The 16,222-nt window shown below is 39.4% G+C and overlaps 1 protein-coding gene across 1 annotated transcript in view; it reads right to left on the bottom strand.

The window, feature by feature from the left end:
* LOC149199478 (uncharacterized) overlaps window positions 1-12,146 on the bottom strand; it is a 34,177-nt gene extending 22,031 nt beyond the window's left edge. The window contains exons 1-2 of the mRNA XM_089400584.1: window positions 12,132-12,146; window positions 11,864-11,954 (exon numbers count right to left, since the gene is read on the bottom strand). Coding sequence (XP_089256710.1) covers window positions 11,864-11,954; window positions 12,132-12,146 — 106 coding nt within the window. The remainder of the gene's footprint in view (window positions 1-11,863; window positions 11,955-12,131) is intronic.
* Between the last annotated feature and the right edge of the window lie 4,076 nt (window positions 12,147-16,222).

The raw sequence follows: 16,222 nt of genomic DNA, 5'->3' as shown, positions 1-16,222 counted from the left end.
TTTATTTATTTTTCATTGTTTAAAAACATTGTTTTTGTATTTTTTTCATTGTTTTTGGTTGGGTAACTTGGTATGGGCACCATTTTTTATTTTCATTGTTTTTAAAGATTGTTTTTGTATTTCTTCATTGTTTTTGGTTGGGTTACTTGGTATGACTATGGGAACCAATTTTTTTTTTGTTTTCATTGTTTTTAAACATTGTTTATGTTTTTTCATTGTTTTTGCCATTTGGTTGGGTAACTTGGGTTTGGAATGGTTGGGTAACTTGTGTTTGAACATTGGAATGGTTGTTTTTGGTTGGATAACTTGGGTTTTCATTGTACAATGTAAAAATTAAAAATTAAAATACTAAATTGTAAATTTGTAACTTGCAATTTTGTAAATACTAAATTGTCATCCTTATTTTCCCATAGGTTCACAATTGCACCGAAACACCATTCAAGTTTGCAACTTCAAAGTTCAAAAACAAACATGCCAAGGAAATTGGATCCTTTCTGGGAATATGGTGAACCTAATGCTTCGAATGATAGACTAAACTTGAGTTGCAAGTTTTGTGGCCACCTATGTCCGAGGGGGTGTACAAGTTGAAGTATCACCTTGCATAAATCCCTGGAAAAGATGTGGGGCCTTGTACAAATACAAATCTTGAACTCATCCAAAGAGCCATGAGAGCAATGGAAAATTTAGACCAAACTAGAAAGGCCAAAAGGTCAGCTGAAGGAAGTGGCACTGATTCTACTGCAGCATCAACCAATCTGATAGTTGCCACATCATTTTTTGTTCCTCGAACCACACCTGGTTCACAACCACCTATCAGTTCAATGCTAAAAAGAACTGAGAAAGAACAAGCTGACAAGTTGCTGGCAAAATTTCTCCTCTGGAGTGATATTCCTTTCAGCATTGTAAGGAATAATCCATTTTTCCAACCTGCTGTTGATGCTATTGCAAGTGTTGGCCCAGGGTACAAAATCCCTTCTTATCATGATTTCAGAGGCCGGATTCTTCAAAATGAAAAGCGTGACTGCACCCAAAAATTGGAGGATTTTAGAGCATCATGGGCACAAACAGGATGCATTGTTATGTCAGATGGTTGGACTGACCAAAAGGGGAGAACCCTTATAAACTTCTTGGTTAGTTGTCCCAAGGGGACTATGTTTATCAAATCTGTTGATGCATCTACACAAATCAAAGATGCAAGAACTTTATGTGATTTGCTAGATGTGTTTATTTTGGAGGTGGGTGCAGAAAATGTTGTCCAAGTCATAACGGACAATGCTGCAAATTATGTTACTGCTGGCAGGATGCTTATGGACAGGCATCCTACTTTATTTTGGACACATTGTGCTGCACACTGTATTGATTTGATGTTGGAGGACATAGGGAAAATCCCTTTGTCAAAGATATTGTTGATTCATCCAAAAGCATTACAAAATTTATATATAACCATACATCTGTGCTTAGCTTAATGAGAAGTTCACCAACAACAAAGAGTTGGTGCGCCCCACCATTACACAGTTTGCCACCAGTTTCATATCTCTTCAATCCCTCTTGAATTCTATGTGGGATGTGAAGAGAATGTTTCTTTCAGAGGAGTGGCGTGCTTTGCCAATGAGCCGCAAACCAGAGGGAGAGGCCGTATGCAGACTAGTTTCATACCAGGAAGACTTCTGGGTGGGAGTGCACCGTTACTAAACCTTTGGTAAAAGTTCTTCGGTTGGTTGATGGTGAGAAGCCCGCAATGGGCTATGTGTACGAGGCCATGGACAGGGCCAAAGAAGCCATTCGGGCCTACTATGATGGTAAGGGAGATGATGGGTTTCATAGACAACTCCTCCTATGGGGAGTGATTGATGAGCGATGGAACAACACACTCCATCGTCCCATTCATGTTGTTGGGTTTTTCCTGAACCCTGCATTGTCTTACGCATGTGGGTTTGATTTTGATGCTGAGATCATGGATGGATTCTTATCATGTGTCCAGAAGATGGTGCAATCTCCAGAACAATATATAAAGATCTCTAAACAAATTGAGACATATAGGATGGCAGGTGGCACATTTGGCTTTGAGATGGCTGTCACTGATAGGACGATTAAAATGCCAGGTATTTTTTAGTTTGTAACTTTGTTTCAAATTTCATTGTCTCTTCAAATTCCATTTTTTTCTTGTGTTTATTTAAAATTTTATTTGTAATTTTGTTGTAGATGCATGGTGGAAAATGTATGGTGGCAGGGTACCCCTTCTGCAAAAGCTTGCCATTCGCATCCTCAGCCAAACATGTAGCTCCTCACAATGTGAGCGCAACTGGAGAGTATTTGAAAAAATACACAACAAGAAGCGCAACAGGTTAACACTCAAACATTTAAAATATTGCAAATTTCCAAATAAATTTTTAAATTCATTAAACAATATTTTTTTTATAGTTATTAATTATTATTTCATGATCTTTGTACAGGTTGGAGTCCCAACGACTTAATGACATAGTCTACATCTACTATAATCTTCAATTGTGGGTGAGGCAACTTGAGAGGACACCTGATGTGGATGCCATCTCATTGGATGGGATTGACACCACTGTTGCATGGAGGGTTGGGGCCGAGAAGCCTCTCATGGAGTCTGTTGATGATTGGTTAGTGCAAGATGTAATGGAGGAGGAACAGGAGGAGGAGGTGACACCACCTGCCCAGGCTACCACTGCCACCAGTAGAGGACGTGGTCTACCTCCTATAGCTCCTAATTCTAGTTCTTCAGCTTCTAGAGCACATCAGACTCCACTGCCACCTCAACCAGCACGGGCACCAGCATCTACATCTAGAGGGAAAGGGAAAGCTGTGGCATTTTCTCACAAGAGGGGCAGAGGAAATCAATAGGATTTAGACTTCAGTTATTTTCTTCATTTTATTGTATATGACATTATGACATGATGAGATACATTATCATATTTTTTGTTGATATTTTGAAGCTGAGTTGGGACTCAGGAGTCAGGACTTACTATTCAGGACATGATTTAATGTTATGTGTGATTTTAGCACTAGAAATGATATTAAACATCTTATATATTAGTTCTTTTATCATATTTATGTGTCAATGTATTTATTTTATGTTGTAGATGGTTTAGATATTAAAAAATTTGAAAAAAATGAATATTTTTGTACCAAACGATTATTTCCTGATAATTACGATTTTTTCCGTTTTTTCCTCGCGCTGATATTATCTCGATAACGATTAATGCAACATTGGAAGAAATCCCTCTATGGGCTGAAACAGGCACCCCGAGCATTGTATGAGAGGATCGATAGCTACCTGATGAAGTTGGGATTCACTAGGAGTGAAGTCGACCCTAACCTTTACTTTAAGGTTGAAGATGAAAAACCTCTCAAACTGGTGTTGTACGTTGACGATCTCTTTCTAATAGGTGTAGACCCTCTCATTCTCAAATGTAAGAGGGAGTTGGCTTCTGAGTTCGAAATGAAAGACCTAGGAATGATGCACTATTTCCTAGGACTAGAAGTCTGGCAAAAACCAGGGGAGATTTTCCTATCTCAAGGAAAATATGTGGTGAAAATATTGGAGAGATTCGGTATGGTGGACTGCAAGCCCGTGACTACCCCGATGGAGCTTGACTTCAAGAAGTTAAGCGGTAGTGTTGCCGGACTTGTTTTACGAAATGCTATCGAGTATTGTCAACTCGTCAGAGCATTAATGTTCTTGGCAAACTCCTGCCCGGATATATGCTTTGCAGTCAACACATTGAGTCAACATATGGTTGAGCCTCACAACACACATTGGATTGGTGCCAAGAATCTGTTGAGATATCTTTGTGGCACAATCACTCATGGGTTGAGATACATTGTCGGAGATGTGAGACTACTTGGATATACCGATGCTGATTGGGCAGGCAGTGTGGTGGACAGAAAGAGCACTTCCAGGTGTTGTTTCTCTTTGGGATCTACCTCGATATCCTGGATGAGCAGGAAGTAGAAGTCGGTGACATTGAGCACCGCCAAGGTAGAGTACATTGTTGCTAGTATGGCCTCTTATGAGGCGATTTGGTTGCAGAAGCTCTTCAGTGAGATGTTTGGATTCACATTGGATACTACAGTGATCCTGTGTAGCAACTAGAGTGGGATTCATCTATCAGAGAATCCCGTATTTCATGATCGCTCCAAACACATCGATATCAGGTACCACTATATCCGGGATATGGTACAGCGGAGAGCAATAAGGCTCCAACATATCGGTACAAATGAACAGGTCACCGACATTTTGATGAAGCCCTTGGGAAAGGTCAAATTCCTCACTTTCCGAGAACGACTTGGTGTCATTGAGAGGCCCTCTTATGAGGGTCATGTATGATGCATATATTGAGCTCTGGGAGCTCTAGGGGGGGCGCGGGGTACTTCTTGGAGCGACATGCGACCACAGAGTGATTCACCATCCTCTCGTGGTGCACTATGTACAGTGTGAAAGGTTCAACCTTCCCCTGTGACACCCCGTGGCGACTGTAGGAGAGGATGATTAGTTCTCTTGTGGGCCAGGATGATTAGTTCTCTCATGGCGACTGTAGGACAGGATGATTAGTTCTGTCGTGGGCCAGGATAATTAGTCCTCCTGTAATGACTATGAATAGGATGATTAGTTCTCCTGTGACGACTATTGGATAGGATGATTTGTTCTCATGTGGACAGGATGATTAGTTCCCCTATCGAGGCATCCTACCCATGCAGTCTAGGACTCATGGGAAGTACCTCTCATATAATCAATGAGTAGGGAAATGGGGTTAGAGACCATTAATAGTAGTATTAATGGACGCATCGTTGTATCTACTGTACTCCCTATGCTAGAATGACCTCCACTGATATGGGATCAATGATACTGATCTGGGATCAGTGAGAGTGGTATGACACACTCTGATACTAACTTCGGGCCAGTGGAGGATGGTATATCCTTGATCATTTCTTCTTCTTCATAGTTCAGTAGAGCAGAGCAGAGTAGAGCAGAACATAGCAGAGCCAGCAACACAAGGCGGTGCATTTGATCGCTGGGACAGTACCTACGGTCAAGCAGATTAGCTGATGGAGCTTTCCCTAGTTGAGAGGGAGTGCTAAAATTGGCAACTAAGGCCAAACTCCATGTGGGTCATCTCATTTATGGCAGCTGATATTTTTCATACATTCCTCTTTTCGAGAGGTGTAAGATTGATCTAAAGATCATCCGATTCCGACAAGTATTTATGGAGATATGAATTTATTTGTATTTACTTGACAAATTGTCAAGGTCGGCGAGCAGCTAAATGTGTGGCACACATGCCCAGCTAATCATATAAATACAAGTGAGGTTGATTCATTTTCAACTCATCTCATCTCTCACATTCTTCTCTCTCTCCTTGCATATTGGGTACACACAAGGAAGAGGATTTCTCTCACGTGGGAAGTAAGAGGACGCAGGAAAAAAGGACACATAAATAGTTGACTGTGTTGACCGAGTTTGACCCAGGCTGTTGAAGGTCTCTTTGACTAGCGTTGACCTCAGAAAAGTGCGGTTCTGGTGTGGTTGCCTCTCCTAAGAAAGCCGTAGTTTTTAGCACGAAAATCAAGGCAATCCAACCACAAGTTTGACCAGTGTTGACTGCCCTAGTTTGGGGTAGCAAGTTGACTTCAGTCAACTAGACTTTGACTGTGTCTTTAGGGTTGTTTAAGGGTTGATTCTTCAGGCTGTTCAAAGACTAGTTGACTGGGAAATTGACCAAGCATATTGGAGGTCAATTTCATCCCATTTGACTAAGTTTGTTGTTGCTGATTTAGGGTTTGTTGTTGATATAAAATTACAGAATTCTGATTTTGTACTATTTCTCTCTACTAAACTATTGAAGATAAAATAAGATTTGATCAAAGGGTTTCCCCGCATTAGGGTTTGTCCCTGGCTAGCCGCCACATCTTGTGTCTCTTGTCTTGGCTTGTTTTCTGTCGATCGTTTAATGTTCTATCTGCACTTTACTTAATGCATATGTGATTGCTAATCAGTGGCTAATAAGAAGAAAAGAAGTAAATTGTTCTAAGAATAGAACATACCATAACTTAAAAATCTGAGCATGATAACATTGTGTGGTTTGTGATAAACTTGTTGACACTTTCATCACCTCTATATATAGCAAGTTTCAAATCATGTACAACTGTGTGGACCATGGTGTCTCTATAATAAGTGAATTCAACAAGTTGACTATACAACGGGAAGGAAAATACAACATTCTGGGATTACATATTGAAAGAGAAATGCCTTTTCATTATAAGTTCCAATCGATTGAGTATTGTATTAGCCTTACTTATATTTTGCACCGTTGAAGCTTCCCACAACAAGCACAATTTTGGAGGTCCTTCAATCTCATCTTGTAGCCTTTTGATAACATTGTAAACTTGATCAAATTTCATGTTCCCCATCAAGGGTACCAAAATTATTTGATGAGCCCCAAAATCCCATAACAACAATTTCTAGACAAGCCATGAGTTCTTATATAGCATTAATTTCTCCAGTACTTCTCAAAGGGTGGCAAGCCCAATGCCTCAAAAGGCATTCTACAAATAGAGCCTTGAAGATTTTGTAGGGAGAAATAACTCTATATTAAGAAAGATCATCATCTCGCTTCCTTTTATGCAAATGTGCAACTAACTCTCCAAGGGTATAGATTGTAAGTTCTTCTTGAATGACTCCATCGAGTGGGGCAGACCCTAAAGAGATTGAATGGAACCTACCCACAAAAGCTGATACATATAGATTATGTAACAAGAATTTAGCTCCACTGGAATTTGATTCTTTGACCTTTCCAAAGGCGCCAATAATCTTCTTCAGCGTAAATGTCATATCAGAAATTAGTGCACATTTAGGAAGGTAATATAAAATAAATGCACCTGGTTGTATTACTGAAGTCGTCACACCTAATTCCTTCAAGGTTTTTCGAGGTTTTCATTTCAAAATCTGCAAAGCTTCAAAAGGAGATGGACTACTGGTTGACTGATAATCATATTCATTTAAGAAGGGGAAAAAGGTAATAGAACACCTTCCTTTAACGATGTTTCCATATTTAAAGTCTTAATACCCTATGGCCTACAAATTTCCTTAACAAATAGTGGAGGATATGGTTCTGCAACTTCTTCATTGAAAGTATGCCAATGGACCATTTTCTCAATTAGGCCATTCCCAAAGGAACTGCACCATTTCTGGTGTATTGTCCCCTTACCTCGATCAAAGACTATAACTATGTTGTTGGGTAACTGAGTGGAGGTATTTTTGTTGCTATCTCGATGATGATACATATCCCCCAATTCAATACCTGCCATTTTACAAGAGTTTAAAAGAGTCTCCTTCATAATTTTATCCTTGTTTGAACTTTGGGTAAATTTAATGCTTCTTCCTTGTAAAGTAATCACACATGGCAATAAACCCAAGGTCCTGCTACTCTATGTTGCATCCATAATATTTTCTTTAAGAGTATTAGGGATAGCTGGATTATCCCTCTCAAATATCTTTTGTTCACGTCTAACGTGTTCTAAGAAGACTCCAAGTCATCTGATGGACAACTCAGTGTGTTGTTCCTTGATAGTGGTTGTTGGCTTAGTGGGGCCTGACCCAAGTTCAGAAGTGATTTAGCCAAACAAATCTCGATACTACTAGCCCTTTCGGCAACAATCCGCGGAGCGTGGATTGAGGTCTCACCCAAAGTAGTATGGGAGGGTGCTAGAACCAGGTTTCCGCACCCTAGAGATGTCTGATGGTTTCAAGTGGTCTGCGGTTTGACCCAGCGCGCACATCGCTACGCACACTTACTCTTACCTTGCAGCCTGAGATGCTGCCTTCGCGCAGCCCTATTCGGGGCCCGAACAAATTTATTACCCAAGTTCCTACTCGCAGTCCAAGATTAGTTGATTAACTTAACTTATGTGTACACTTTCAGTTATACTTAACAATATTCACAATTCATATAAGTGCACACAGTAAACAAACAATATAATTGCCAATGATATCAACCATGAAATAACTTAAGAACATATACACGCAATTCAAATAAAACTTCTCTTTATTATTTTCTTCCTTCGGTTACAGACTCGACTCTACCCTGCGCACTCAGCTGCAGGGGTCTGCGCACTCAGCTGTAGACTCTACTAGGCCTCTACGCACTCAGCTGCAGAGCCTCTTCCTACTACTACGACCCAAGACACTTAAATTCTTCCTCTACACTTTGCTAACCATCAGATTTCATCCAATCAATCTATTCCATGTCTATCTCTCTTCACAACATAGAGCCTCGCTCTATTTATACAATCCCATGGTCTGCGGACCATGGGTAGGCCGACACTACATTCAAAACTTTAGGGCGGAGCCCTATGACTCTAACATACAAGTCGCGCTTCACGTCCGCACTTCGCGGATCTTTGCAATAATATTATTCAAAACTTGGGCTTTGAGCCCCAAAACATGTTGTGGGGAGATTCCATGCCCAACAGTGGTAGAATATTTCTTATTGATATTATCACCAACATTATTTATAGAATGGCCAATGTCACCATAATCTTCCTAACTAGGTTTGGACATTTTTGGTCCTTTGTTACCTGTCAAATAATCATTTTCATTGATGCCCTGAGGATGCTTTCTAGAAAAGTGATCTTCATATCCTTCTCCATATCCTTTGTTTGATTCATCACTTTTCTTCTGGCTCCCTTCAGATGTAATTTCCAAGGCTCCTTGATCTTTGGCAGTCTTCAAGTATTCATCTATGTCTGCCTTGGTATACACCACTAAGTCTTTAGTTCTGCTTATATCATCATCTTCAAACCTGTATATATTTTCCTTTTTTCCTTGCCATCTTGATGATACCCACACTTCCATGACCTCTGTCACCCTCAAGAAATTTGTAGATAATTGCTCAAACAATTCATGTGTTGTCCTTTGTTGCCTTGGTATTTCTTTAGCAACAACTACTAGCCCCTCCTTCTCTCCCATGGTACCTTGAATTCTAACTCTAGTTCACTTGTCTTTAGGCCCACAGCTGGCCAAGACCAAGGCTCTGATACCACTGTAATGTTCCTTTCCGGAAAAGCCTTAAATTTTCAATAGGTTTCTGAGTGTGTGTGAGGTTTAGTGACGTGTTCTAGCAACAAATTAGCCACGTTTAGCTGTAGGTTCACCTTTACAAATTTCACCCAATTAAATGTGCATAAAAACCAACGTGCATACCAAAATAAAGTACTCCAAGCGCTCAAATAGATTTATGAAAGTTCAGAAATTTACATATGTATATAGCTGGAACATCACAGAGAAATAAACTAGAGGAGCTTCTTTCACATTAACCAACTAAATACACAAAGACATAAGAAAATAAAGGAACCTGTGACCTCTATCTCACAGTGTGCTTCTAGAGTGGCAGTTGAAGAAGGGATGCGACCAACAATACATCATAAACTTTAGCAAGGAAATATTCTATGTGTTATTCCCTCAGGGTACTAGGATTTCAGTGGTTCACAATTAATAGATTTGTAATCCAACAGATGGGAAACTCGTGGCCCTTCCTTTGAGGCTGATATGACATATAAATTTTGCCCACAAACTGTCTAAGTGCACCCAGAATTCTTAACACTGCTTCAGTGCAGAGTAAAAGGTAACCGGTTGATCTCCTGCATCCGGACCCATCTTTCATATCTCAATGCATGCGTTCAACACTTCGAAGGGGGTTGGCTCCATGTCATGGTTCTTTTTTGTAATTAATATCTATCCAAGAGCCGGATTAGTCACTAGAGCGATGTCATCCTTAGAGCTAGTTTACAGTTCTTGATGTCCAGGAAGCCCACCTGGGATTTCAATTTCGTTTGGTCATTGTTACTACCACTGAAAGTCCAAGGCCAATGCAGAGATAAAAGTATTATGTGCAATAGTGGATGGGTGAATTCAGTAAAGAGTAGGCAAATATTTATTCATTGGAAAGAGAAAGCATTGTTTTATTTTTGATCTCCATTTTGTTTTCTTTTCTATTGAGAAATGACCAATGACCACAATCTATGTGAGCAGAGCTTGCTTGGGCATATAGATTTGTGGAAGAAAATTATGTACATCAGGTTGTTAGCCAATGGTGGATCCCATCCAAACCTTTAAAAAGAACCACCATTAGAGTATATCTAGTGAAAATCTTGTAAGAGGAGGTGAGGGACTTGGCGGTGCTCATGAACTGGATGCATGAATTTCCAAACACTCAATACATATGGGTGAGTTGGATATCAATTATGTATGAGGTCCTCAAACACGAACATTGTGTTCAACTGGGCAGATTTAATTATGAGCAGCCTTGCTGGAATAGACAAGGCGCCTGGGAAGGGTGAAACGACCTGTTTCTACATGACATCATATCTCATGTTTTGCATATGTGCTTGTGCAGTTAGTTTTTTAGGCTTCAAACCAACCTAGGAACCTACATTTGGGCCAATGCATGTAGATTACCAGAGTTTGTGGAAAACCAAATATTTGCGAGAGTATATTGCCATTTGTACCTATGTTTTAGCTCTCCTTCGTGAAAGTATTTATGATGAAGAATGCCCATTATTTTTAGTCAATTCGATATTAAAGTAATGAAATTGATCGGGGATTGGTATGTGCAAGAAGAAAGCTGCTATATCAAGATCTATAGGGTATCTACTGCTGCCCATAAATTGTCGAAATACATACCAGTCATTTTGTTTATTTTGGAGACAAATTTGCACGGTGTGACAAGGACTTTAAGGAAGAGTAAGGAGGAGTTGTGGCCTAAGTTTACTTTCACTATGAAGGATTTGAAGATAGAAGATGTATCCCATGGTGAATAGTTTGCAGCTCTAGATGGCCCAGAAATTCATAAATTCGTGGCATTGGTGTCTATATACTACTCAACACTGTGGGTGTCCCTAAACTTAGTTAGGGCAGAGAGGGACGTTTCCTTTATGCCCAAAATATGTCCATTTGCAAGAGAAAATTACCACAACCTTGGTATTGGCAAGGGATTCAACTCGATCACCCTTAGGAATCCTCCAACAAGTGATAACAACCCACGTTCTATATCAAAGCAAGGAATGTGGTCCCCTTCATTCCTAATCTCTGCCTCTACAGAACTCAGGGAAGTCGACCCACAAACTTGACTTATTTCTGGCTTGGGAAACAGTGAAACTCGTGCTTCGTTGAGGAAGGAATACTAGACTTGTAAAATCAGATTATGATTCCAATAATCTTTGTGCCAAAATTCTCTTCAGATCTTCAGAAATAAGCACAAAAATAAAATCCCACTAGGATGGAAAGAATGTCCACGAGGAAGGGAAAACCAACTAGGGTAGTAATGAAATCTACCGTTGAATCTCCGAAAACAATCAAAGTTGCTGCCAATCGTTTAACATGTCTCAGAACTAACCATGTTATCAAACTTCTCCAACTTGATATCGAATGTGGTCTTGTCGGGCTTCTTTTCCTTGGTTTTCAGATCACCAAAGGCCAGATGCACCTGAGGGATTTCTGCGGAAGCCTCTACTAACATCATCTCAATGCGGGGCACCCTCAACTTATCCCTCAGGCAGGGACCAATTTTCTTTCGCTCTTTCGGGGAGACGATAGTAATGCCTTCAGCGAACTTGAGGATTTTATTAGAGAGAAGAGGTCTCGGGCCGTATGGATCATAGTGGGGAGTGCCAGTTTGAGCTCCAAATGGAATGTACAAAAGTGATCTCTGATATTTATTTGTGGCTTCATGTCTAGAAGCGAGAATGGGAATTTTTTTAGAGGATAAAGAAAACCTTAATCTGTACCAGAATGGTAGTCTCATGCTTTTAAAGATGAACTAAAAGTTGGGAATGGACTCACCAGGTTTTGAATATATCGAAAGGAGGACAACTGCTTCAGGAAGACATATTTTGCCAACTACAAGAGAATAGATGCCTCCAAGGTTTTGAACCTGCAACCATCAGACCTTCAGGAAGACAGATATTGCCAACCACAAGAGAATAGATGCCTCCAAGGTTTTGAACCTGCAACCATCAGATCTTGATAAAACGCTGAACCCTAACAGATGTTTTTCGAATTATGTAATACCAACAAATGAACTTTTTGAAGGAGCAATGATGAGTGATACGATAGCTCCCTCCATGTGACTTATTGCACAACACGATCATTATTTCCAAACCAAATCGCCAACCAGCGGATGGGGAAGATATGTTTCATGTGATTACATTTAAGAGGATGTGAATATAGATAATTGAAACGTATGCGACTGTTATTGCACAACAAGATCATTATTTCCAAACCAAATCGTCAAGCAGGGATGGGGAAGAGATGTTTCATATGATTAGATTTAAGAGGATGTGAATATAATGTTTCATAATTGAAACGTCGAATATATGAGAGCCCAATAAAAACAAAAAACTACCCATTTCCACTTACGCACACTTACACTTCTATGTATCTAAAGTTGCCATTGGAGCATATTTCCTTAAAAAAATTCACTGAATTGGTATCTTGGTCGAAAGCCAAAAATTAAAATAAATTATTATAAATTTAGACTTCATTATGATGTATCTTTTTAACTCCATCAAGTTATGTATTTTTTTAACTCCATCAAGTTTAGTAAATAAGATTTCATTTCCCGTCAAAAAATGCATGGTAGAGTGGAAATGTTTTGGTAGGAAATAAAGGATACAATAACATTTATGTGTAGAATCTATTTAAATCACCAAATATATAACCAAACCATAAAAATCACACATTTTTGAGTAAAATTATGAAATACTATGGAAAAATTCAATTTAGAACTTATAGCGAAAGCATCAAAAATATATTAAATATGTTTCACATATATGACGTGATATTCTAATATGTGCAACATCTAATGGTCAGGCGATATCAAAATCCTCATAGGATTCAAAACAATTTCATAAAAGTCTAGTACTGTTATGTTCATAATGTACATTCAAATTACTAGATAAACAACTTGATATCCAAGTTAAAAACTGGTATCGTAAGTTCAATGGATATGACCCTGATAATAAAAAATGTAGATATGCATGAAAATTTAAGTGTTCAACTAAAGGAAATGTGTCATCTCCTAATTAGACAACACTTCTCCTTGTAGGTATTCTTCATAATGTATTTGACCCAGTTGTAAGCCCACTAATTCCATTTTGGATGATGTGTCAACTTTTGAATTTAATTCCCCGTGAATGTGATCAATGGATATAACCCTAAAGATTTTAATCAACTCCATAACTCTAATCATCCACTTATCCAATAAAAAAGTGTTTAAGGAATTATAACCTTTCAGCGAATCTATAACAACATTTGGATCTCCTATCACTTGTAAGTTTAGATTGTTGAAGTGACACAATTCAAATGACTAACATAAACGATTGATTCATATTAATGTAGTACTCATTAGGTAGTCATATTTTTGTTCCTAGACTAACTTAGTCATTTATGTTAGTCATTTTTAGTTGTATTACTTATTGGCTAGTCATATATTTTAACTCAAGACTAAATTAGTCATTTATGTTAGTCATTTTTAGTTGGGTCACTTAAGATTGCTCATTTTTTGAGTATTTCACTTGCAAAAGTTGTGGTGACTAACATTTTTAGTCACCTAGTCACTAATTTCTCATTTTCTACTAGTGGGTGTATTTGCTACAAAAGTTTTGGCACTATCTTCTGGGGGGGTCTGTTGAAATTTTTCACTGATCATTCATCCCTGAAGTACTTGGTGAAGAAGCCTATACTTGAAGGAAGGATTTGTATATGGCTTCCATTTTCTAGGAGTTCACATTTGATGTAATCATCAAGCTAGGAAGACTAAACATGGACCCTGATAAAACTTTCCTAGTGGGAGTCAGGCGAAGCGGGAGGATCATTAGATGATCATTTTCCATATGATGACCTATTTAGGCTCAAAGCCATTCTAGACTAGTTGGAGGATATTATAGTATTTCTAGCCATAGGTAAATGCCTAGAGGGGTACATAACAACACAATGAATGCACATGGTGGTTTGCGTTGTAGATTACCAGTTGATCAAAGCATCGTTGTACAAGTTGGGCCTTAATCAGATATTGCGAAGGTCTGTTTCTTATCATGAAAGACAAGAAGTATTGTGGGAATTTCTTTCAGGAGTTGCAGGTGGGCATATTGGTGGAAAGGCCACCATGAGGAAAGTGTTGCAGGTAGGACTTTGGCGGCACACACTTTTCTGGGACACAAAGAAGTACACAAAGAAATGTGACGTTTGTCAAAGGGTTGGAAAGACATCACACCGGGATGAAATTCCTTTGCAACCAGTACAAGCACTTCAGATCTTTGAGAAATGGGTAGTCAACTTTATGGGACCTATTAACCCATCAATGTGTCACTCACATGCTAGATATATTATTACTGCAACATAGTATCTTACCAGATAGGATGAAGCTATGCCAGTGAAAGATTTCATTGCAAACACTACCGCTAGATTCATCTTTGAGAATATTATCATTCGATTGGGTTCCCCTGAAGCCTCGCCACTGACTAGGGGACTTACTTCATTAATGAGATTGTCAATTAAATTGATGTAAATGTTGGGTTGTGTTATATTCTTTCCACAACTAGCCCACGTAGTTAACCGGGAGGTTAGAGGGGGGCGGAGCCCCGCTTCGTTGCACCGATTGTGTAGCGGGGGGGGTCACAGGGGGTTTGAGATGTACCCCGTTGCCCCAGAAAATTTTAGTTCTGGACCCTATGTTAGGTTGGGTGGACCCACCTAGGGTTTTGTGCATGATTTTCGCACATGTTTTTGGACGCGATGGTTTTCGGTCCATGGTATTGGACACGATGGTTTTCGTTCCATGGTATTGGATGCTTCGACATGTATAAATATGTATTATGAGATTGAAAGGAATATAATGAAAAATCAAGCTGGTAGTCCTAGTTTTGGGATCCAAGGGAAATCTTTGTGTATATGTGTTTTATATGTTATGCTCTCGCATTGTTTATTTTCTGTGTTTTAGAATTTGTATGCAGGTAATTTATGTAAGGGGCTAAAACCTACATTTGGTATCAAAGCAGTTTTGGCTTCAAGGGGACGCCTTTGTTGTTGAGGGGTTTCGCTCGGGCCTGTGGTAGACCCTATTCAGTGGGAGATCTGTGAGATCGATTCTGGTGGTGAAAGAAGATGGCGAGCAGTGGAAAGATAGAGATCGAGAAATTTAATGGTCAGGGTTTTGAGTTGTGGAAACTCAAGATGGAGGATCTGTTGGTGGATAAAGATCAGTGGATCACAGTAGATCCAGGTACTAAACCAACGGGAGTGTCCGATGAAGAATGGAAAAAGTTGGATCGGAAGGCAAAGAGCATAATACGATTGTGTGTCTCAAATTCAATATTGTTGAATGTATCAGGGGAAGCTACAACGAAGGCTTTGTTGGACAAATTAGGGACTTTGTACCAATCTAAGTCTCTAGTGAATAAATTGTTCCTGCGGAAAAAGTTGTATAACCTGAGGATGAAAGATGGAGACTCGGTGACAAAGCATCTGAACACATTTAATATTATGGTAAGTCAGTTAGTATTTGTTGATATTAAAATTTCAGATGAAGATAAGTGCATCAATTTGTTGTGTTCTCTACCAGATTCGTGGTATAGTCTGGTTATTGCAATAGGTAGCAATACAACTGTCTTGCAGTTTGATGAAATAGTCTCATCCTTGCTGACGGAGGAGATGAGACGAAAAAATATGGAGAGCCAGAACGGTGATGCCTTATCTGTACGAGGACGATCCCAGAACAAAAACAAAAATAAGTCATCGTGTGGGAGATATAAATCTAGAGGGAGATCTAAAATCTCCAAGAAAACCTGTAAAGGTGGTGTGCTGGAAATGAGGAAAGGAAGGGCACTACAAAAGGGATTGTAAATCTAAAGCTCCTGATAAAGGAAAGGGATCTGATGATGCTCCTTCTGCAGAGGTGAAAACCACCTTAGATGAAGGTGTGGATGTGTACTTGGTTTCTTCAAGTACACTTGTAGATCATGAGGCATGGTTGATTGACTCAAGTGCATCCTTTCACTTCACTCCCCATAGAGAGTGGTTCTGCGAATATGAGAAATACGATGGTGGTGATGTCTTCTTAGGGGATGATAGGAAGGCTAGAATCATTGGTCGTGGAAAAGTAAAGTTGAAGTTGCAAGGTGGAAGAGTTAGAACACTTCCAGG

The sequence above is a fragment of the Pinus tabuliformis genome, chromosome 2_1, assembly GCF_031772625.1.
Source record: "Pinus tabuliformis cultivar Carrire ecotype Pingquan chromosome 2_1, CPIR1, whole genome shotgun sequence".
Lineage (NCBI taxonomy): Eukaryota > Viridiplantae > Streptophyta > Pinopsida > Pinales > Pinaceae > Pinus > Pinus tabuliformis.
The sequence above is the reverse complement of the archived record's forward strand: the minus strand, read 5'-3'. Positions and strand labels throughout refer to the sequence as shown.